This window comes from Rhagoletis pomonella, unplaced genomic scaffold, assembly GCF_013731165.1.
Source record: "Rhagoletis pomonella isolate Grant_MI unplaced genomic scaffold, Rhpom_1.0 Rhpom_scaffold_00006, whole genome shotgun sequence".
Lineage (NCBI taxonomy): Eukaryota > Metazoa > Arthropoda > Insecta > Diptera > Tephritidae > Rhagoletis > Rhagoletis pomonella.
In genome coordinates this window covers 61,074,802-61,099,514 of record NW_023458560.1, presented here as the reverse complement: position 1 = coordinate 61,099,514, position 24,713 = coordinate 61,074,802, and the positions used below count along the sequence as shown (strand labels likewise).

The 24,713-nt window shown below is 37.2% G+C and overlaps 3 protein-coding genes across 10 annotated transcripts in view; all 3 read right to left on the bottom strand.

Moving 5' to 3' along the window:
* LOC118741033 (threonine--tRNA ligase 1, cytoplasmic) overlaps positions 1 to 24,713 on the bottom strand; it is a 575,984-nt gene that overhangs the window by 431,727 nt on the left and 119,544 nt on the right. The gene's annotated exons all lie outside the window — the stretch shown is intronic.
* LOC118741034 (hepatocyte growth factor-regulated tyrosine kinase substrate) lies at positions 3,091 to 6,688 on the bottom strand. Its single transcript, XM_036472831.1, has 9 exons — positions 6,538 to 6,688; positions 6,222 to 6,306; positions 5,852 to 6,116; positions 5,339 to 5,575; positions 5,153 to 5,275; positions 4,962 to 5,072; positions 4,652 to 4,870; positions 3,767 to 4,589; positions 3,091 to 3,641 (listed from the first exon to the last, which is right to left on the bottom strand). The coding sequence occupies exons 1-9, from the start codon at positions 6,566 to 6,568 to the stop codon at positions 3,205 to 3,207; spliced, it is 2,331 nt and encodes a 776-aa protein (XP_036328724.1). The 5' UTR covers positions 6,569 to 6,688; the 3' UTR covers positions 3,091 to 3,204.
* LOC118741039 (ATP-binding cassette sub-family G member 1) overlaps positions 10,944 to 24,713 on the bottom strand; it is a 66,782-nt gene continuing 53,012 nt past the window's right edge. For all 7 annotated transcript variants that reach the window (XM_036472839.1, XM_036472836.1, XM_036472841.1 and 4 more), the window contains exons 3-12: positions 22,878 to 22,995; positions 20,011 to 20,194; positions 18,611 to 18,756; positions 18,276 to 18,514; positions 16,713 to 17,005; positions 16,416 to 16,584; positions 14,192 to 14,292; positions 13,937 to 14,092; positions 13,147 to 13,355; positions 10,944 to 11,157 (exon numbers count right to left, since the gene is read on the bottom strand). In XM_036472839.1, coding sequence (XP_036328732.1) covers positions 11,022 to 11,157; positions 13,147 to 13,355; positions 13,937 to 14,092; positions 14,192 to 14,292; positions 16,416 to 16,584; positions 16,713 to 17,005; positions 18,276 to 18,514; positions 18,611 to 18,756; positions 20,011 to 20,194; positions 22,878 to 22,995 — 1,751 coding nt within the window. In that variant the 3' untranslated portion in view covers positions 10,944 to 11,021. The remainder of the gene's footprint in view (positions 11,158 to 13,146; positions 13,356 to 13,936; positions 14,093 to 14,191; positions 14,293 to 16,415; positions 16,585 to 16,712; positions 17,006 to 18,275; positions 18,515 to 18,610; positions 18,757 to 20,010; positions 20,195 to 22,877; positions 22,996 to 24,713) is intronic.

Here is a 24,713-nt window from a genome sequence, read left to right as displayed (position 1 = left end):
AAACCCGAGTCATTCCGGTACGTAGAACCGGCTGTCGTGGGAATGACGTAGAACCGGCTGTCGTGGAACGTGTTCGTCTTATTCTTCGCCGTCGTAATCTCATTCGTCTTTGTCTTTGGAATTTCATTTGGTTTGGTCTTAGCCTTAGAACTAGTCCTTACATTTAAGAGTGACATATTTACCTTTGATGATATTTATTTCACGATTTTTCATCTAACTACCTTTTCTTAGAGAAAACAGCAGAAGTTATTTTTGCGTTCTAAGCAAAAATTAATTTAAAAAAAACAAAAATTTGATTTTATTTTCTGGTCTTAAAGCCTACTTACTTTCTGGCAAACATTTCAGAAAATTTTCCTATCCGAAAGCATCTCTAGCTTTTCGCACTCGCGTCTGCCTGGCCTGCAGCGCCTCTCTTGGTGTTGTTGTTGATGTTATAACACCATAAAAATTCACCAAGGAGTTTTTGGGGCATCTGCTGGAGTAACAGTCCTTGGCCAGATCACCGAGTTTGAATAGCTATAGACGTGCTACTAGAAGACATATGCACGTGTAGTTGTCACTGCTGCTAAAGCCCACTTTTTCCCAGCTGGATGCATTTTGGAAACTCGCCCTAATTTTCCAGCTGAAGTGCTGTCTTAGCCGATGTGCGTGACAACATTCGTCAGGCCGACCCAGGAAGTCCACGTATTAGGGATCTCAACGCGGAGATGCGGAAATTTGTGAACTTTTTTTTTGTCGGAACCAGGCACTAAACAACGCGTGCAGCGTGCAGAAAACAACACTCAGACTACATGCTGTCCATTGTACTGTTTTCGTGTCCCTTTTAATCGTTTTTAAATCTGCACGATTTACAAATATACCTAAGCAGATGTCAAAGAGCTCAGGTTTTCGTCTCTGAACACATCGCGCCCAGATGTCTAACACCTAATTCTTGCAAAGGCGGGCAGAAGCACAAAAAGTGTTCCACCGTCTCATCCTCTTCAAGGCAGGATGGGCAAATGAAGTTGTCATGTACGCCTATCACGTGAAGTAGCCAGTCAGCAATCCTTAAAATTGTCTGCAGTCCCGTCTTCTTAGTGAGAACAAAAAACTAGATAGACCTTATGAGATTGAAGGCAACTTGTGAACCTACATAAGCGAAAAAGTGGGAAAAGCATCTGAAGACTGGTAACCTCACCTCTGGTGTGAGTAAGCTTTGGACAACCGTGAGGTCACTGTCCAATCCGACGAAGTGCGACGACATTGAGGACAAAGCCAATCGTCGAGCGACCAGAAGGCTGCACAAACTGCCAACACCCAATGCGCCTTATGCTTTCACCAGCGGTGAGGTTTAGGCAGTAATCGGGAAGGCGAAAATCTCCAAAGCCATTGGCCTCGACGGAATATGCATGCTGGTGCTCCCACTGCTTAAACCGAGGAAACCGGCAAACAAAGGAGAACCTTATCGTTTTATAACCCTCCTTTTCGCGGTAGCGATGACACTCCAGGACTTGCTACTCCCGCACTATACGAACCACCTAACCCCAGCGAGGCATAAGCATGGGTTCTGTAAAGTGCATATCACAATAACAGAACTTAACGCCATAAAACCCAGATAACTCGTGGCCTGAACCAAAACCGCTTCAGTGAGAGAACCGTCCTAGTGGCGTCGGATTTGTCAAAGGCGTTTGACACCGTCAGCCAATCCATGCTACTAGACGACATTGAGACTTCATCTCTCCCACTGAAACTCAAACGGTGATCAGCGATTCAGGGATAAAACCAGCAAACTGAAAAAAATGTAACACGGGGTACCATAGAGCGGTGTCCTTTCCCCGCTGCTGTTTAATTATTACATCTCCGGTAGCACCCAGGGCAAAGAAAAAGAAACGTTGTTGGCAACATACAAGGCAATTGACCGGTCGGTTCTGTACTATGCAGCGCCCGTGCGGTCGTCGGGGACTAGGAGGATGCGGTGGATGATGCTACAGACATGCCATAACACGGCACTCCGGAACGCAACTGGATGCCTTCTGATGTCGCCACGCAACACCTTCACGACGAGGCTCAAATGCTCCAGGGGAAAGAGCACAACACGATGCTCTTAGTAGGGTGTCACCGACGTGGGCACCCGAACAGACTTCTTGCAGCATAGCAGAGTCCTCGCCTAGGCACGTCAAAAGGCATGTATACGAACTGACGGACTAAGTCTCTCTGGTCCCGACAGCTTACCGACCAGCCATAAACGGCATCCAAAGGGAGTCGTACCTTTCTTACACCGACTCCCGGCCTGTGAATGCCGTTGTGGGAACACAGCCACCCAGAGCTCGCAAACAACTGTTGAGACTTGCAAAGTGTCCGAAAAAAAGTACTTCTTCAAATGTTTTGCTAATTTTCTCCATACAAAAAAATTGTCGAACATATTTAGTACGGAAGAACATGCACGAACTTGTTCCTTATTGTACTAAAATTTAATAGGCTAAAAAACTGCATACCTAGAAAAAAGACACTTTTCGAACACACTTCTTGTATTTTGCTCAGTTGCAGACAGTTGCTTTGTGTGCGTTCGATAAAATCTGTATTTTTAAGTTATTACTGTAAGCCTTCATGAGCTTTACTCAACCGAAAATACAAAACAGATAACACATGCGAAGAGAAAGGGTTCTGCGCAGTACGAGAACTAGTATGCTTCGTTTTTTCTGTTTTGCTAGTGAGCAGACAGCATTGGAGAAATGTGTCAATAGTTATTTGCGAGCTCTGCAGCCACCTGACGTGGACGAGACAGAGCTTTGACTACCTCGGGAGACAACGGAGTGGCCCTACTAAAGCTTCCACTCTTTCTGCTGAGACGTCCGATATTTTATCCATTGAATAAACAACCTTTTATCGTTTTCGAATATCATATATGTATGTATGTATATATATATATTATTTCCCTAGTAGTATTTGCTTATTTTAGTAGTTTCCAAAGTTTTGAATTAAGGATGCAACTTAAATGTTATGAAATCGGCAAATACTATGTGTCTACATATTAACTACGCCAGTATCAATACAGTACATATTTCTTATTTTTTAAAAAGTTTGCACCCATAAAAAAATAATAGTATAATAATAACTTAAAAGTGATCAAAATTTCATATTTCATTACATTTTTGCTCAAGGAATGATACATTTTGCATGCGATTTGAGAACAAGTAACATTTAAAATATTAAAAAAAAAGACAATTAATCGAAGCTAATTAACTCCGCAGTGGCGGGTTCCTCAGGTGCCGCCGGCTCTGGTTCCGTTTGTGGTGGTGCGGGCGCAGCAGCAACAGCTTGTATCTGTGCTTGTTGTTGCTGCTGCTGTTCAGGCGGTTGCTGGTGTTGGTGCGCTGGTTGTTGTGGTAATGGTTGTTGTTGTGTAACTTGCTGTTGTTGTGTAACCTGCTGTTGTTGTGCAACCTGCTGCTGTTGCTGTTGCTGTGGCATCGTTGGTATGGGTGGGTGATTTTGCAAGACATTTTGTTGTTGTAACATTACATGAGCCAACTGCTGCTGTTGTTGCGGCGGTGGCTGCTGCTGCTGCATGTGCTGCTGTTGCTGTTGTTGTTGCTGAACCGGCAAATGCTGTTGTTGCAGTGTCAATGATCCCAAGCCCGTGTTTGGTGGTTGTTGTTGAACTGAAATGGAAACGAAATTGAATTTGAAACTCATCTACATTTGTCATACACGATAAGCAGCAATTTAGAGGTGTCCAACAAAAAGTGCAAAAAGAATTTTCGAAATATTCGCAAAACACACTGACCTTGCATGCCTTCACCCATTTGTGGCGCACCTGGCAGCATACCCTGTGTTGGCACTGGGCCCTGCTGCAGCATCATGCCTGGATGTTGTTGATTCGGTTGATTTGGCAATACTCCGCCTGGTGCATACATGCCCGGCTGCATGGCATTGGGTCCACCCATAGGAGGTGCACCATTTGCATTAATCATGCCGCCATGTACATTATATTGAGCACCACCGCCTGCACTCAGTGGCCCTGGAGAATTTGGATGAAAGGCGTATGGATTGTAAACATTATTCATTAGATGCGAGGGTGAGCCTTGTGGGCCGGCAACAGCACCGGGTGGCATAAAGGGGAAAGCGGTCTGACCCATGAGATATTGTGCCTTCTGCTGCTCTTGGCGCAACTGCATCTCGCGTTCTTGCTCATTTATGCGTTGCAATGCGAGTTGACGTTGATACTGCAAATATTCCTGCTTCTTCTGTCGCATTATCTCCAATTTTTGTGCCATTTGGATTTGTCGTTGACGTTCCTGCTCCTCGGCCATGAGACGCAGCTTCTCTACATGCTCTTGGCGTAACACGTCTAAAGCGGCACGCGAATCCTTGATTTGTGCCAGCTTATCCTGTAGCTGCTCATACCACATGCGCTTGTCATCCATCTCTTTGATGTAGGAAAGTTGCTGTGAATGCAACGATGTTAAATTCATAAAAAGTGTTTGCACCGACGAATCATTTGCAATGCTGCGACCTCGACTGGAATTCGATTTCATTCGGTTCACAAACATTTCAACCTGTGTACGCATATTAGCAGCGAATTCGTCAATTTGTACCTCATCAGCAGGCTGAAAGTGAAAATCATTTGAATTAGTAAACTATATCTCTTTATGTAATTATTGATAATCACCTTCGGCTGAGTTGGTGCCTGTTGCGGTTGTGGGGTCGGCATCGGACTTGGTGCTGATGGACTTGCTAAGGGAGATTCGTTTACTTTTCTTTGCTCCCAGTAAGAGCGATTCAAATATTTAGCTAAATCTGGATTGGTTTCTTCCTGCTGATATTCTTTCGGAGCTGGGGGTGCCTCTGGACTGGGCGAACGTTGTTGCAAACGATAGGCAGCCAATGACTATAATGAAAAAAAATAATAATTATTTTGCTTTGAATTAAACAAGTTTTCTTTGTTTTTCGGTCGCCCGATAAGATAACACTTCACTCACAGTTTGTTGCTTTTGCTTCTTTTTTTCTTCGGCTTCCGACTGACTCAGCGCTAATGCCAATTGCAGCTCTTCTTCTTCCTTTAGTTCTTGCTCACTTTTGCGCGGCGGCGTCTATATACAAAAAGGAGTTGCAAAAGGATTTATTAAAAAGTAATTTATTAACATCTACTTTGACTCTTAGTGACACACACCTGCACTTGCTGTGAAAGCGAGCTGTTCAAATATTCGGCCGGCAAGTCACTTTCAGCAGCACGCAGCGCTGGTTTCGCATTCGGTCGTTGTAGCATGGCATAGCAGCCATCGCAAATGCGCACCTATTCGAGAAACATTTTTTTAGTTAATAATAGCTTAAACTTCTATACGCAAGAAATACATACATCCTTTTCAATACCAAATTTGGGCAGTGGGCATTGCTTAGCCGAGCATTGCCCACAAAACACTTGTCCACAGTTGCGGCAGTGATGCTTCCGATTGGTGAATGTAAATTCAACACGACAACGATGGCACACTTTACCATCCGACCATATAGGTGCAGTATCGGCAGTGAACATTGCGTCAGCTTCCTTCAACTCGGGGAAAGTGTGTCCCTTGGCTTTCAATATAGTCATGGTATCCTTGAAGGAGACAATTTTTTGAGCATTTTAGCAATTTCTACAGCACTAAAACTTACTTCCTCTTCTAGGCTTAACTCTGATTCGGAACTCATTTTTTGAGTAAAAATTAATACGATTTTATAACAAAGCAATGAAATGTGTAATTGCGAATGCAAAAAATGCGCTAATTTAATTACATTTTTTGCTTGTGTTCTTTGCTTCATTCGCATGTTTATATTATACATACTTTCTTCCGTTTGCTCAACAAACATTCACATCTACTACATGCATGCTCACCTTTATTGCCTGATACTTGTCGGTCGAACGAAAAGCGTACGCCCAGGTCTGCACTAATTCCAACATTTTCTGACGTACATTCTCATGCGGGGTCTGCTCCAGGAAATTACTAAACATTTCGCAATTCTCCTTCGTGAAGACCTCATCATGTACGGGTGCACCACAATTTTTCACAATACTTTCTAATACCAAGAGCGCATAACAAGCCGAATGTGGATTAGGTGAACTCATTTTTTTCTTAATTGCAGCAAAAGCATTTTTGGCCCTTAAAAACGCGAAAACAAAGAAAAGAAATTAGTACATGTACATATACAGAGGTATAGATATACATATGTAAAAGTGGTATTATATCTGCGTATTTCGCACTTACGTGACGTCTTTTTGGTTGATTTCATCGCAAATTACTAGAATTGATGGCCAATCGGGCTCCAGCCGCAGGTGGCTGGTTGCGTTTTCTGCAATACGAAAATGAAAAATTTAAAACATCAATAAGTTCATAAACATTTGTGGCCAATTGATGTTATTCTGTTATAGCAACAAAGGTTGTATGTAGTCCGCTGACCCACCACCCTCGTTGTTTTTTTGTGCTTTGCATTTTATAGAAAGTGCATTGCATCGGATGAGTCATTTTCTTCCCCATTTGTCGCAATTTACATAACAACTGCTTAGCTGTAGGTTAGGCTTACCCAGATTTTTTTCAAAACTAGTTTTGAACATGATTATTTGTTCTAAATATGAACCTTTTCAATAAAATAGATTTTTTTCTCCAACTTCCGTGAAAATCCTCTTGCACCGCTTTCGTTTATTTGACATTTGTTGTTGTAATAAATTGACAGCTGATGTAAGGTAATAGCTCAAAGTAAATGCACATATATGGTGTTGCCATGCATGTATACTAGGGCAGAAAAAATATAAAAAATTTTGAATAACTTGGAAGTTACACGTATCAAGAACTTAAGTTCAACTGAAAGCAAGTGGCAAAGTTATAGGTTTTAATATTTACATTCTCTTAAAATTAATAATAACATTGATTTTAGGGATCTTCATCAAAAGTGATAAGCTCTTGATAAACTTCATAAAGTGATAAATGTATCGTTTTGATGAATGAACTGTCAAACTTTGAATGGAAATCTATTTAACCAAAGTTTATCACTTTATCAAACGGCTTTGTTGGATAAATGTATAAATTTCAGCAAAATTCAACCCCAACAGGTTGCCAGGTAGTCTCTTTGGCTACGAACACATAAAAGCAAATGAACACAATGGACGAGGTAAGAATGAAACGTAACTAGCCATATAAGTTAAATAATAAACAGTTTTATGCAATTATTTACCAAGGTGCGTTAATGAAAGAAGGCGGTTAAACTGATAAATTTAAGCAATTTATCCCTTTATCACTTTAGATGAAGACCCCTTTTATGTTTCCTCTTAAAACTTACTCTATTACAATTTCGTGGCTTGCGCAGACTGGATTATTTTTTCTAGGTACGGCAACTTTTTGCTCCCATTAGGCTTTTCAAATTTGCTAATATGCAAATCACATTTCCGCTGTACGTTTTCATTATTATTAATTTTGCACTAATTGGCAAAATAAAGTGCTTATTAATTCTGTTATTTATTAGTGTAGCATGCAATATAAAATTGTTAGATGTAGTGTGTTCTAAGATAGTAAGTTAATTAGTACTACTTAAATGCCGGTTTAACTTGTAATCTCAAATATCTTTCCGTATTTTCAATTTCCGGTTTTGATCAGGTGAATTTCAACCCCTGCCAATTTGAATTCAAGAACCTGCCTGAATAATCCGAAAGCGGGAATTAACTTAAAATTTATTTGAAAGTTATTTGCAAACAAGTAATTTTTAAGCAAAAAACAAAATCGACTTCAATTCTCATATAAAAATTTAAGATTATCGTTAATTTATTCCTGATCCAATGATCGGATTTAAACCGAATAGTATAGAAATCGGCTAACGTGGTCCAAAGTTATGCGATAACATACATAAAAAAAGATATTCCGAAGAATAGATAACCCTCTCCTTTTTGTGAAGTCGGTTTTGTTTTTATGAATTTCCGGCAAATAAATGGACTAAATGAACACAACTTAACTTATTACTACTTCTTGAACTTTTCTGATGTATAAAGTGAACACTTTCGCCAAATTGTATATACATATTCTGGTGTTAAAAATCCGCACAACAATCTTATCAAGGTGAGTTTTGGCCTGGTTCCACTAATGTGCACAAAATGTGCTTCCTTCGAAAGAATGATTCCAGCTACTATACTTAGTAGGATTAGCCTTACAAACTGGTAACAAAAATTTGAATTTATTTTAGCCTTTGAACTTTTTATCGAGGCGCGTACCCCCCATTCCGCAGGGACTGGGATCGACCCCAGTTTCCGACTAACATTAAAAACAACAGAAAAGAACAAGTATTTTTATAATAGCGGTCGCCCCTGGACAGACTATGGCAAACCTCCGAGGTCATTTGTGCCATGAAAAACAGCTTCTCATAAAAATACAATCGTCGCTCGGAGCCGTCGTAAAACTGTAGGCCCCTCCCCAATATCAAGGCGCACAACAAACATTACAGATTTGTGTAAGCGCCAATCTATTCTGGGCTATCGCTGAATACATCGTAGTCCGATTTTCGTTCGACTCTCTGTCTCGTGAATAGCTCGTCCATCAAGACCAGAAAATATACTATTCACGTATTTTCAGTACCGCCCGAAGCAGCTATCAGCAACCCTGGACCTCATATTAACAAACCATATACCTCTCTACAATCGCCTATGTAACTTCAGAAGACGCAGCCAGTTTTCGTTTTTTAAATTGTACCAGTAGGGAGGAAGAAAGGTTAGAGGTACATACCACAACTCTGCATAATCTGGGTTCAAACCCTGGTCTGAGCAACATCTAAATTAGAAACGTTTCTTCTACCAGCCGTCGCCCCGTCGGCAGGCAATGGAAAACCTCCGAGTTTATTTCTGGCATTAAAAAAGTTTCTTATACCAACCATTCGACGTCCGGAGGCGGCTCAAACCTGTAAGTCCCTCCATTTGTATAAGAACATCAAGACGCACCTCATATACATATTGGAGGAGAAACTCGGCCACAGCTTAGGAAAAAATGTAAGCGCCAAAATATTGTTATTATTATTATTGTACATAGAGGAACAGCTAAATATGACACCAACTTAGGTACTGAAATAAAACAGCAATTGGTTAAAGTTTTATTTTTTCCATGTATGTATGTATTTCATCGTTATTCATTCGCTTAACATTTGCGTGCAGATAAAAATATAACTTAAACTGCCTTCTTACAATCACTTAACTTTACTCGTTTGCAATCTTATGTAACAAATTCTTCCATATCTGCTGAATAAAAAATTGCATGGAATTGTGCTTGCATCTAAATACATACATAAGTATGTATGTACATATGTACTTTAAAATTGTACACGCTCGTATATGATAAATATGTATAAGTAGATATTTACATATATGCAAAAATGTAATTATATATGCAATAAGTATGTAGGCACGAACGTCTTATATCACATAAACTATTATTTAATATATAAGCATGCACAAGTGTCTTGCTCTTTTCTTAATTTTTGTGTTTTGTAAATGTTACACCAAAATATATAAATACACACACATACTGTACATACTGTACATATAGTTATTTGTGTTTGTAAATATTTATTTAATTTATGTAACTGTTATGTATTATAATACTATCACACATAATTTTTTGTATTTAAGTATATTGTGCATTTGTAAAACGCTTTACTGATTTTGCGGCATGTTTTGTTCTAAAAAAAAATGTTCTTAATAAAGCAAATGTTTTGTATATAATGACTGGCTGGACATGTGATTTCTTTTTAATTTTTGCTTTTTTGTATTTGTATTTAGTTATGTGCACAATTATTTCGCATAGGCATCGCTTTTTTAGAATATCGTTCTCTTTGTAACTAATTTTTGGCTGGTTCGGCAATATTTTAAATATTCACATTATTTCAGTTCTTAAAAACAACTTTTTTTCTGTTTCATTTTCTAGCATATTTCTTAACTAATTTTACTTATACTAAACAGCCTGTTTCACCAGCAATTTAAATGGGGAAATTTAAATTGCTTTCGTGAAATTAGCTGTAAGCCTTATATGTACAACACACCGATTAATTATTTAATATAAAAATATGTTTATGGTAACCCTTAAGTTACATATGCACATAACTATGTGCGTAGTGTATTAAATATAAAATTTTAGCTCTAAGTATGTATTTTTATGCTTGTACATTAGGGTGCATCACCATTCATACTAAAAAACCTTTACTGTTTTTTCAACATAATTATAAAATCTAGTATATTTTAAGACTGCCGCCCAAAAAAAAAATGAAAACATATTAAGATTTACGTGAGCTGGGTGACTTGAAAATACTTCCGAAATTCGAGTTTTTTGTAAATAAAATTAATTTTAAAAAGTTTCTAAAAAATTACGTCAGTTGATAAAAGAATTTACAGTCTTATTCTGCATAACGACCGATAGACAACACGAACGATTCGTCTGCAGAGGAATGCATCAAAAATTAGGCCGGCGGCATTATTCTAGCCGGATTAAACGCAACCGAGACCATTGCAACTTACTATATGAAAAGCAAGACGAAGACGACTGACGACAGACGACAGACGACTGACGACAGACGACAGACGACAAACGACAGACGAATCGTTAAGGCAGTTAAGCTTAATAGGCCCCATAGACGGTGCGTCTGACTCGGGAGTCATCTGTGTACGTGTTGACTCGTCTTCCGACTACACACAGTTGAGTCATTCAGAGTCATGCCAGAGTCATGTCGGTGTAACGAACACATATTTATTTTCACTAACATATCCAAACCGACTCGCGAGTCAGACGCGCACCGTGTATGCCGCCTGTAAAGGTCTGCATAAAAATTTTGAAAATTTGTATCAACATAACCAAAATATGTAATGAGATTTTTGATGGTATTTTCAAATCAGTTCAGCTCACGTAAATCTCTATATACTTCCGAAATATTTTTTGTGGCGTAAGTCTTAAAATATAATATATTTTATAATTCCGGCGGAAAAGCCGCAACTTTTTTTTCGCTGACTCACCCTAATGGACACATGTACATATGTTAATAATTTACGCTCGCAGCTTCCGCTTCAACATAATGTAAGCTAGTCCTTTGAACGCTGACAACTGTAAAATCATGATAAATATATTCATTCCGAAATTTCCATTTTCCATACCAAAGCTGCGCAACACTGTGCTGGCGTTTCTGTGGAAAAAAATGAAAGTATATTTAAAATAATATCTATACATATGAGACCATGAGGACCAGAGGAGCCTATTTGCGAAAAAAAAAATGTTTATTAATATGAGAAAGAAAAAAATAAATGCGGTCTTTTATTAAAAAGTTCATTGCACCTACGTGACTCTGCCTCAAGGCCTGATATATACGTATAGGATAAATAAACGTCCTATGTATATGAAAACTGAGCGAAATTCGATTAATAAATAATGCAGTTATACAAAATTAATGAAGATCTTTCAAATTTCTATCACATTTATCCAATGTCATAAAACATGTCTGTAAAATTGTTGCCAAATGTAATATACGACAAAATTTTATTAAAGAGCATTCTTCATAAACGTAAAAATAATTAAGAAATAAAATAATAAACAAACAAAAAATCCGTGAGTACCAGGTAGTCATGAAATTTTCTTGGTGCTAGACCCAAATGTTCCTGACCTAGTCTCAAAATGGTCCTCAAATAAACGTGAACTAGTCGGTAAAATGATACTGAACAAGTCACAAAATAGGCCTGAAATAACCCTGAAGCAAATACAATTTGTATTGTCTGTTTGGTTACACAAGAATCAGTTACATTTTTTCTGCTGGGTTAACGCAAATTTTACCCGTACTGAGAGCTAAGAAGTTTACATATCAAAGACAAAATTGTAATAAAATTCGTGAACCAGTAACATTCTCGGAGAATTTGGAGAAAATCTATTATCGCGTTTTTTTCCAAACTTAAACCGTGACTTTCCAAAAATCGTCAAATGTAACACGTATTAATTTATCCGTGCGACATATGTATGTACTATGTACATGATAAGAATTCATATATACAGGGCTTCCTATACCACCCGTCCATCGTTTCTAAAATGCAGGAAAATGGCTTTATTGAAAAACGCACAAATATGAGCCACGAAGACGGAGATGCGCTGTCTTTTTTTGGTCATAGTACCGACTTACGGTTTTGACCGGAAATGGTTTAAACTGACCAGAAGTGCATTTTTTGAACGGAATATACCTGTTTTTACTACAGATCCGGATTCTGCGGATAAAAATACGTAACTTTTGTTTGGAACTTTTTTCTAGGAAGTGCCTTTTTCAATCTCTAAATGGCCTTTGAACTTCAACTCGTCCTGGACTTCGAAAATGGAAGAAAATATTTTTATTGGAAAACGAAAAACTATTAATTTCCAAGTCGGGGATGCTCTATATTTTGGTCGTATTAGGGTCTCCCGGCTTGCCTCCATTTCAGAAGAAGTGGACAGGTGATCTAGGACACCCTGTATATAAATGTAAACTCCCAAAACATATGTTAATATTTCATGAGTTGGCATTAGGGTATCTCGAAAGATGTGGGGGATATCTTTTGCGAAAAACACCTCAAAATTTCACTCTTTGGTGGTCTTAAAGTCTCAGAAAAGAAGATTTCTCCAAAAACCTCTACCCCGCTTCTCATTAAGTAAGCCCGATCTTTGAACTAATACACACAGCCGAAGAAATGGTTGCCCAGCATCGGAAATGCATTCTTTGTAATACAAGACATGCGCACATATACATGTATAGTTAGTTCTGAGCCTGATAGCCGACAAAGAAAAGGTTGATGCTCTCACATAATGCATAGCCTCATGGAGCCTATATGGCCATCGATCTTTCCGCGGTCCTTCCAAGCGATACAGGAGCCCCTACGAAGATGAGCGAATTTTCAGGTTGCAGTCGAAAGGGTAAATGGGAATCTCAGCGGTCTACAACTCTCTCTAGTGAAGTCTCTCAACAATAAAACTAGCAAGGTCGCAATGTTAGCGTGCCCGAACCGTATAACAAAAAACCGTTGTAATGCCATCCTGCCTTTCTCATGCCATATGCCATATGCCATATGTAGACCACAATTCTGCACTAATGTACTAACAACCGCCAATAAACAATAGTTGTCCAACTGAATTTAATGTAAATATTTGCGTATTAACTTACTTAAAATGGCAATACATCACATCCATCGGACAGAACATATTTCCTCGATTATTTGAATATATCGCTAGCACCATACTTTCCAAGGCATAGCGGATCGGCGACAAATACGAAAGTACCCGCATGAAACTCGACATATGTGTGAGTAGTATAAGAAATCCGGAAAAGATTAGCATGAAGCAGGTCAATACAGCGCCAATAAACGTGCCGTTCTGTAAATAAGAAAATAAGGAAACAAACAGTCGCAGTTTAATAAATCTTATAAAACCAATGACTATTTATTTATAAAAAAAAAAAAAATCAATGGAAAAATGATAAGCACTAGACAATGACGATCGTTTCAATATAGTGGCAACTAATTAAATTTTAATTGCAATTTGAATGCAAATGTTCCTAAGGTTCTTTTTTTTAATAAAAAAATGAAATAAATAAATAATCAAGGCAATTTTCATATTTCCGGACAATTATACTTGTAAAACTAATAAACATACATCTCGGCCTGCTTGACTGGAAAGTTACACTCCGTTGACGCCGATTTGGTCAGTTGAGGACTTAATAGACCTCTTTCTGATACGGCTAATAAGCTGAAGAACTTGGATTTAAAATAGCAGACTTATCCTAGCTGCTAGATATTTCGACTTATACTACTTTTACAACAATTAACTCTACTTAAGTGCTTCCCTCATTCACTGAGATTTCACATTTTAATTAATTTTTGATAGTAATCAATTTATGAGATTACTTCTTCTTAATATTAGAGCGAAGCGCCTTTCGAAAATATCTATTTACTTACAACTGGATTTAGTATCGTGCCCAACAGCACACCCAATCCATCAGCGCATATCGTCACCACCACAGCTGTTAACATAAATTTGACATAACGTTCGATTTCGAAAGGTTGATCCGTCATCAGGTAGGCGATTGTGATGTAAGTCATAGAAAATATGATCTAGAAAGGGGCGTAGCAAAAAACACATTTAAATGTGTATATATTAATTATTATACGTGATATTAAAAATTTAAATCTAAAACTACTAAATATACTTACATGCACCGGTGTGGATGTTATCAGCGTTGCCATGTAATAGGTTCGCAATTTGTACCAATGATTGAATGTTTCCTTTTTGATTATACTGATTTCTTGTGGAACTGAAAGCGAATGGGAAAATAAAGATTTGTTTTTGTTAAATAATGAATAATAAATGTGCCGAAAATTAACAATTAACGTTACTTAACTCTTCACTGTGTAAACGGCCCTTAATGATATTTAATAAGAGAGATGGAAAATAATTGTTAACTTTATTCATTTTGGGGTGGTGGCATATGATTTATTTTTATCATGGCTGGTTCGCCACTCGACTCTCACACCTGATCTTCGTGTTTTATTTTCCGGGAAATTTTTAAGAACTTCGGAGATTTTTTAGAACTTTTAGGGTTTCTATGTGTTTTATTTTCCGATAGTTTTTGGGAACATTTCTGGGTTTCGAGACCATTTCGTGGATTTCTGTAGTAGGTTAAACATCTACTTATCCAGACTTGACCCCGACGTACCTAACGTTTTTCCTGCATTTAAAGGTTCACCTCAGTACACCAAACACACCTTATCATATAACACTCCTTTCCTTTCGATCCGATCCAGTCGGAAAAGATGACAACGATTGAAGAATTGGCGGATTTTAGGTATCGGATTGAAGAGCCACTAAAACGACAACAACAGAGAGCCTGAATTGCCACCTGGCTATCCGGGAAAATGTTCACCTGCATGATATGATCGATCTTTTCTCTTCAATCAAAAAATAATAATTTATTTTGTATATGTAATCTGTATAAGGTCCTAGTTTGGAAAATAGCTGCAGCTGCTCTGCACGAAAATCACTGTTGACGAGTGTAATCTTCTCTGTAATCTGTGACAAAATAGTTTTTTACTGTAACTTAGCTATCGAAATAACTTTTAGTATTTTTATCTTTATCGATAAAATTTTTGCTCATATCAACATCTCTTCCTATCATTATCAATACCAAAACAATAATCCTACGATCAAAATCATCATTTTATACTGTATTGTAATCGATGCTGCCGCTATTTTTTATCGTTATCGGTGTATTCGTTACTCAAATCGAAAAATTTTGCCAGCGTTATCAGTTCCATAATGATAGACAAAACGAAAGATATTACCGATACATGTTGTTATTGTTATCGATACCTGCTATTGTTATCGACGCTGTTATTGTTATCGTTATGAGCCTAATCGATACTCAAATTTTGTCATCGTTATCAATAGTATTGATGATATACGTAACGATCAACAATATCGTTATATTATGTTATTGTTATCGATATCTTTATCGTTGTTTTTATTATTATAGGTATAGTCGTTAATAAAAATGTCTCGTCATCGTTTTCAATACCACAATGTTAGACGTTACGGTTTTGTTATCGTTACTCCTTTGCCCTTATCGGTATAATCATTACTCATACCGATATATTTTTCCATCGTTCTCAATACCATAATAAATACAATCGATATTATCGTAATATACTGTTATTGGTATCGTTATCGATATAATCGTTACTCAGATCGATATCGTTCGTTATCATCCCCAATACCACAATGATAGATTTTATACTTGATATTTATCGGTATTATCGTGCCATCGTTATCAATACCACTATGATAGAGGTTACGGTCGATATTATCGTTACATATCTACTGTTAATTGTTATCATTACCGTTATCGTCCTTTTCTTATCGTTCTAACTTTAATCGCAACTCATATCGATATCTTTTGGCAAAATTCCAAATATATACTTTTTTTAAAAACTTATGGTCGATATCATCGTTTTATGTTGTTATTGTTACCCATGTCGTTATCGGTATTGTTTTTTTTTGGCAGTATAATCCAGGCAGTATCTGTTGCCATCTTTATTAATGCCATTATCGGAAGTGGTATTGCTACGGTTAATAATATTCTTAACAATGTCGATATTTTAACTTTGTTCTTTGGGCTTACGCGTAGCATCAAGAGCTACTATAACTTTTAAAACTTCTTAGGAGCTTCACAACATGCTTAACACGCTGTAAAAATATGTACATATGTAAGTAGTTATATAAATATGTCTGTAGTTTTAAAAGGGTGTTCACAACTTAGGCTATTTTCTAAGATTTCTCCTTCCGACTTATTATTTTATGATACCACTTAAATCCCCTAACTTTATTTGTCTTACCACTTTTTACTCAAATTACATATACGTATTCAAAATATTTACTTACATCTCAAAAGCCCCGGCATCATTGTCGTATACCACAGATATGTATTGTGTATTGTGAATGAACCTAAATTTGCAATCTGCTTCGTTGCATTCGAACCAGAGTCGCCATATATAAAACCAATCAGCAAAGCGCATATAATATGCACGGCCAACTTTAAATAGGTCACCGTCTGTCGAAATAAAATTAAAAAAAAAAGAGGAGGAAAAAATAAATTAATAATCAGTATTTACATATATTTCATCGCTCGTTTTCCACTTCTTCTTCCATGTACGCCGTCTTGCCACGCCACACACTTACCCAATCTCTGTAAAATTGCACATGACAACGACCGATCAAGAGCCATAGGCGCATCCACTCAGGCGGCGGGTAAACATGCTTCGTAGCGGACATTGGCGGCGTTATCGAGGGTGAATGTGGCTTTTCCGCTGCTTGCTGCGGCGACTCAATCATTTTCACAATTTGTACACCATTCAACCCATCTAAATGTTGTTGTGCGTCCGCATCGTAATCGTGTCGCCATTTGGGCTGCAAAGCAGCGATTGCTAAGCCATCGATATGATCGCCATATTCACCATTAACGCACTCCAGCACTGAGGAAGCGGAGCAATGAAAAAAAAAATGAAAATGATAGTAAATTTTTTCTGGACTATAAATTTAAATTTTCAACTAATATTTTCACAATTTAGAAGATTAATGATTTTCAGTGAAAGTCTGGTTTTTTACATTTAATTTTCTTTTGATATTAAGATTTGTTTGTTTTAAAAGCAACAATATTTATTTATTTTTTTTTTGTTATAAATTATAAATTAATTTATAAGCTGCCAGCAGACACGGCGAACTTCATCCCGCCCAAAAATTAATTTTTGTATTGAAATATTTTGGTCCAACATTTTCACCAACAGTTCACGTTCATGATTTTTAGTGACGCATTTATCTTGTAATATTACGGGGCCTCGAGACCTTCACCCCTAACTTTCAAGTATATATAACAAATAGTAGGTACGCTGAAATGCCACCTACCAGAGATATGCAATATGAAAAATTCGGTTTGTATGGGAGGTGCCACGCCCCCTGCACCTGTGAAATATACTTTACATCCGCGTCTCATACCTACCATATATACACAAAAAATTTCATAAAGATCGGTCAAGCCGTTTAGGAGGACTTCGACCACAAACACCGTGACACGACATTTTTATATGTATATTAGAAGATTAAAATATAGGAAACCTGGTTTCAAAGACCATTTTGCTCCCTGCTTTCAATTATTAATCTTAATTTGGTGAAAAAAATATCTATATTTTTAATTTTATTTAATTTTTAGCAACTTGTTATTTTAATTTTTTGCTGTTTGTTAATTTATTTATTTTTTTCCTTTTTAATTTGATTTTCTTTTAGTTTCTAAATTTTATTGTTTAAAAAATTATATTTTTTATTAATTTTTACAATCGAACAATTTTACACAAAAATTTTTTTTTAAGAAATACGAAATCTTCGATAAATCAGTAAATATTAAAGCTAATTTATTCAAAATTGATGCTTGCAAACAATTCTTTACCACGAAATACGTTTATGATAAAATTTTGAAAAATGGTCGTGGCACCGCCCACTTGATGAACATGATGGTAACCGTTCTACCAATTTGTACCAAACTCTGCTTTTCACATAAAAGCAAAACGTTGAAAATTATTGAAATTGGACTAAATCGGCCGCTTTTCATATAACGGTAAATTTCAGAAATGCTTGAATCTTCAATACTTATACCGAACTTAGACTTTCTTACTTGTTTTAATTTAATTTAATTGTTGGAAACTTATAAAATCTCTCAGAATACTGTTTTTTTTTTTTATTTATACTCACGAAAATCCGCTGGATTATGATATGTTGGACATTCCAAACCGACCGTCTTCAAAAAGTCAATTGTATTTTGCGGCGTACCCTGATATGTACAGTGTCCCCGACTCAGCACATAGATCTGATTGAATAGTCTGTAGACATGAGAGGAGGGCTGATGGATAGTACAAACAATTGTGCGACCCTCATTGGCCAACGTTTGCAACAGCTGTATGGTATCCGAAGAGGCTGAGCTGTCCAAGCCGCTAAAGGTTAGCAAAATATTTGAAGAAATATTTAATATTTAACCAGATGCAGTAGCAAATTATAGAATTTAAAGTGAATGCCGAAAAAAAACTTACGTTGTTGGCTCATCCAAAAACAGCACCGCTGGATTGTCAATTAATTCTAAAGCAATTGACAAGCGCTTCTTTTGACCGCCTGACAAATTTCCAGCACGTGTGAATTTAGCTGGCGATAGCTTTAAGGTGTCCAATAAATGTTCTATCTGAAAGTGTAAATTGTTAAATGTTATAGCAAAGAAATAATAATTTTAATTGTACGAAATTAGAACAATAAATAAATAAGTCACATGTTAGTTTAGCTGACACCGTCAACTTTAGCTGTCTCGAGACTAGGCGGCCTTTTGGAAGGAATACAACTTTTTAACCGACTTCCAAAAAAGAAGGAGGTTATCAGTTCGTCGGAATATATTTTTTTTTTTTTTTTTTATGTATGTTACCGCATAACTTACCGATTTCGATAATTCTTTTTGCATCGGAAAGGTAGTGCCTCAGAGGTGGTCTCATACTAATCTGGTTGAGATCCGATCAGTGGATCATGAGATATATATATATATATTTTTTATATGGGAGTTGAAGTCGGTTTTTTTTTTGCTAAAAATTACTTGTGTCTTTGTCCACTCGTGTGGTATGTGATGACTGTAAAAATCTGAGAAAGCAGGGGGCACTGTATGTCCTTAGCTGCCTGTAGTTAAGCGGGAAAGATTCCGTCAAGGCCCGGAGATGTTTAGGGCTGAAAGGACATTAAAGCCCATTCCACCCTCTCCTCACTTACGACGTCCCTAACGGTATCACTCAGAGACAAGTAGGTCCAAGGACCAGGGCGAAAAGCCGGAGATGTGGACCGAGCAGCCCGGGAAGTTGGTGCTCATAAGGACCTCCAGCATTTCGTTACATGATGTCGTCCAGTAGCCGTTAGGTTCCTGGATAGAATTCATACTCAGCCTGTTGGCTTCAGAGTTCTATTCTATGTTGTTGCAGAAGTTTTGCCAAGATTCGCGTTTCCCCCTCTTTATGGCCTTTTTGAAAACTTTGAGTGCGTCTTTGTAGGGTTGCCAAATACATGTTCGCTTAGCTGTGCGCACGGTAACGAGTAATGAATGTAAAATCGTAATGAGAAATGCAGTTTGAAAGGTTGGACTAGCTTTCAAATTCGCTTCAAAAAAATAACATTACATTTTTATCCAATCTCAGAGAAATCAGACTTACAAGGCATATCATTCGGCTAATCTAGAGGCGAATATCTCGATAACTCGCACTGAAATTACTTAGTGCAAAGTATTGGCTCGCAGGTATGGGAGCATCATCGTCACCATGAAACACTAAATTTTCTTGTATTCAAATTACAAACAGTTAGCTGGACAAAGTGAATTTACTGACTGCAACATGATCGTATTTGAACTTGACCTTGAGTTGTGTAATAAATAATACTCGTAATTGCGCTCTCCATAAACACTTACCAGCATTTTCTTTTCCTTCATGTTCATCGAATCGTTGGAGATCTTTAACTGAGCTGCCAGCAGCATTGTCTCCTCAACCGTGAACCACGAATGGAAGTGATCATCTTGCATTATGTAACAACAAACTTTGCGCGACTTCGTAGGTGAGTCACCAAAGTGTACTGTACCGGTAACGCCGCTTGTGCTATAGAATGAAAAAGCAAACGGAAAATGAATGTAAATCATACATATGTATGTATGTATGTATGCTTGTATGTATGTATGCTTTTGTTTTTGCTTGTTTCATTAATTATATTTGCGCATAATTTTGCAAAACATTCAAGGCACTGAGACAGTGAAATGTAAATATTTAATTAAAGCGGCAATTAATTTCATAAAAACCCAAGCATTAATTACGCGTCACCAACAAAAATGTTCCATCAGACTTACATATACATACATATATGTATATGTACATACATACATATGTTGACATAAGGGTGTGCTGAATAATTAAATTTATGCTCGTATCGAATTTCCACTGCGCATTAAATTACAACAATTTGTATGGCAATGTTGTTCATTAAAAAAATACCTGTGTCATTAAGCTAATAAAAAATGTAATTAAGTTTATTTCCACATTAGGGCCGTTCAGAATCTTTGGCAAATAGTATTGGAATTGCATTTGCATTTGCAAATTTCGTGCTTGCTACCATTACCAGCGGTGGCATTTTATTGTTGTAAATTTACAAATGTACAAGATCCTGAATAGCCCTATGGTATTTTTTAAATGGCACATTCGGCATTACAAATATATATACATATACCCGAAACACATTGGGATATTTGAACGACCTAGGCGACACAGAGTAAAGAGGGCGCACAGGAACTTCTCTTGTGTCACTGTCCAGCTTTTGGCAGATCGCGACTTAGCCACCTTGGCTCTGCTAAAACTCTTCTCAAGCACTAAGGACCAACTAGAAGTAGTCAAGGTTCAACGGCTGGTAACACTGCCATAAATCGTCGCATCCACATATCGGACACTACAAAATCTCGAACGATCTTACTTCCTACAACCGACTATGTACATACGTCGCACTCATCCGCGTTACCCAGATCAAGTTCATGATCTGTCATCCCTCAAGAGAGTAAGTGGGCATTGAGTACAGTCAGGGAAATGTCACAGAAATGTTTACACGGATGAGTGAAAACTCGATAAAAAAAGTTGGGTTGGGACTTATTCGGAACAATTAGTGGTATCTTTTGTCTTCCTCCTTCCTGACTACTGCAATGTTTTTCAGACGAAACTATCTCGCTATCTCAAGGATCGCATCGCCGGTAAAATGAGATACGATTCCCGGTCATTATATCTACATTCTCACTTACAGCCAGGCGGTTATTAAATACCTGAAAAAATGGCGTTGGTTTCAAAAGTAGTTGCTCAATGCGACCGATGCGATGCGATGCGATGGCTTAGCCACTCTGCGCACACCAATTTATGCTGCGTCCGCCTGATGGAAGATGGCAGAAGTGAAGGTCACGCAGACCAAACTCAGTAAACTATAACGACTACCAAATCGCATAAAAATTTAAGGTCCCAACAGAACCAACTTGGACAACCTTAACGCTAAATGACCTAAACCCGGAAGGACAGCATAGAGTCTACGGCATATAACGAAGGAGGCTCCTTTTCACCAGAATAGAGCAAGGCAATCTGTTTTTCAGGCCGAGGTGCACGCCATTGAACTATGTCTGCAGCAGCATGTAGACATTGGGACAACGAACAAATACGTCTATATAGGTACACTCGAACAGCAGAACGGCGCTCCAGGCTCTTACAGCGCACGAGATTACCTCAAAGCTGGTGTGGGACTGCATTCAGCTTTTAATACTTATCGCATCCAGGGACCAGTTTTACTCCATCTGGGCACCGGGACTCAATGGAGTCATGGGAAATGAGTAGAAAATATTCTCGCTAAAAAAGGGAATGCAAACTGATTCATAGTCACACGACTTTTTATGGAGTTAAGTTAGGCGAAACTACTTGATTTGGATGACGACCGAAGCGCAAAATTACTAAACAAATACGGAAGGTAACAGACTGGCTAAGGCCTTCGTTCCCGATTTATCAGCAAGGAGAACCGAAGAACTCCTTCACCTCAGTAGGCATGAAGTAGGTTTTCTTACCGGCTACTGCTGGTTAACGAAACACTTGCCAAACATAGGGGTTGTAAACTCTGATCAGTATTTGTTGTGCCACGAAGGACAGAAAACAGCAGAACACATTATTTTCCACTATAAAGCCATCACTAGCACTAGACTTCACTTCCTGGGATCACGGTTTATAGAAGCACACATACAGCCAAAGGACCTCGCGAGGTTTCTTAGTAATAGGTGGATCAAAGAAGACCTATAGCCAAATAGAGATTTGTTACAATAGATCGTTCTCGGTCACCGTAACTATATAGGTGATCTGCGCTCTCTTCTAAATCTAATCGAATCTAATCTAATCTTGCTAAGCGCCAAGTGATTTAAAGCGTATCACAAGGTTCCTGAATATAAGTGAGTCCCTCATAGAACTGCCGCATAACATGGGCTACGTGAGATCGTACGCATCAGTCAAGCTAACCTAAGCTAACTTACATAAGTATTAATGGATAATGTTTTGCAATATTTAAATTTTGGTTGTGTTGTTACTATTTCATAAGAAATTTATTACTAAGACACTGATAGCCATTTAGAATGGAATAAATACCTAATAAATATTAAAATAAGCCTGTTTTAGTTGAATGCAAATTAACATTCTTCTTCAAATTCAGACTTGCATTATTTAATTAAATATACATAATTTTATATAATTTTGTATCATTAATATTCTCCAAACTTACGTCAGACCAGTTAATATGTTCATCAAACTCGATTTACCTGCCCCGGAGGGGCCCATAATCGCTGTTAATTGGCCAGCGCGGAATGTACCAGAAATGCCTTTTAATATAGTTTTCTTCGCTGGAAAGTAAACGAGAAAGAAGCAATCAATATACGATAATTTATAAATAAATTAAATAAAACAGATGCTAAGGTCTTAAATAAATATTTACTTTGAAGGTCGCCCAAATTTTAACTATTTAGTTTTTCAAATTTAACGCAATCAAATATTTAGAAAATTGCTAAAATAATGTCTCTTTTTACGTAGCAAAGATGCTACTTCATCGCAAATGTGTTAATTACTTAAATAAATAAACAAAATGATTTCTTTTCGCCTTTCATATGTGCCATATGTGGACGTTTACCTACACTACATTTATACTTTAGTAGATTCACACTTGAGTAGTCTAATATTCTGTCTGCTGTGACTAATCCAGCCTTGATGAACCAAAAAAAAAAAAATAAATCGAAATTTTCTATTGATTTTGTTTTACGTGCGTTCTCGTGTCTTCAACTTGAAATCCAGTTTAGGAAGTGTGTGGAGGCTTTTTTTTAATTATTTAATAATTTATGTATATGTAAATATGTACTTCTATATTAGCAGACAGTCGTTAAATTAGATTTTATACACAGTTGCATATTGTCCCGTTTCTGCCTTAACCACGTATCTACAATTTTTGGGAAAACTAATATTACCACTTATAACAGCAATGTAAGTGTCACACTATTTGAAAATAAAACAAAGACCTTATGTGGGTGCTCACTAGTGTTAGTAGAACCAGAATATTGAATAAAAAAAATGCGTTTATTGTATCCTAGGAGAAGAAAATTAGCTTTGTTTCTTACACTCTCCAGAATAACTCTATCGCAGATACGAGGTTAACGCAGAAACGGGACGATATGTCAAGAGCTAGAATTGTCGTTTGTTGTTGTTGTTGTTTGTTTGTATGCATATTTAAATATTTAGTTTTAGATATTTTAATAAAATTTTAATTTAGCATGCATGAACGCAAATAAACCGATTTTTATTCACAATGCACAATGCTTCAAAGAAATTAAAGGAAAATATATAAATGAAATCAAAAGCAATTCCATTTCATTCCCACTGGAAAGGTTGACTACTTGTTATCAGAGAATACGCCGTAACTATCAAAATGCTTAAGACTTTACTTCTTCAGGTATTTAGTACATATTCTAGTTCACAATTAGGAGCTTCATCGGCCGGGCAATTTCCCTCCCCCCAGGCACACGCATGGAATCTAAACGTCATAGGGATGTGTAGCGTGGATACAAATTCAGACAGTGAGTTCTGATTTCCGACTTCTCCTCTGAAAATGGTTTATTCTTGTGTTCCCAATAACTCATCTTACTTTTTAATAGAAATTGAAACAATTTTACTCCTCACAAGTTTTTAACAAGTAAACAATTTGTTAAGAAGTGAAATTAGAATTTTAGTAAAGTTATCGGTGCACTTTTCAAGTTTATATCTTTAAGTCCAATGATCTGTCAAACAAATTTTTGAGCACAACGCTGAAAAACATTAGTAGCGTTTTGGGATAAAATTAATAGCAGGGTTGTAATGTTCCGAAATTCAGGCTTTGGTATTCTTCGAAGCATAGAATGCGGCATTAACCTGCGTGGCAGAAGTTCATGATATCGCTGAGTGCGTTTAGTCCCCAAGCAATAGGAGGGAAAATTCATTGACAATTTTCAGAAAGGAAAAAGTTTGCAATATATTTTCTAAATATTTTAGTTGTAAAGGGTGATTTTTTTGAGGTTAGGATTTTCATGCATTAGTA

Bases quoted from the DNA above. Each gene is read 5' to 3' on its own strand.
- LOC118741034 (XM_036472831.1), bottom strand. From the start codon at position 6,568: ATGTTCAAAACTAGTTTTGAAAAAAATCTGG. The intron at 4,590-4,651 runs GTGATTATCAAT...TTTCACTTTCAG, and splicing joins AGGCACCAACTCAGCCGAAG to CCTGCTGATGAGGTACAAAT. The intron at 3,642-3,766 runs GTCAGTGTGTTT...TTTCCATTTCAG, and splicing joins AATGGGTGAAGGCATGCAAG to TTCAACAACAACCACCAAAC.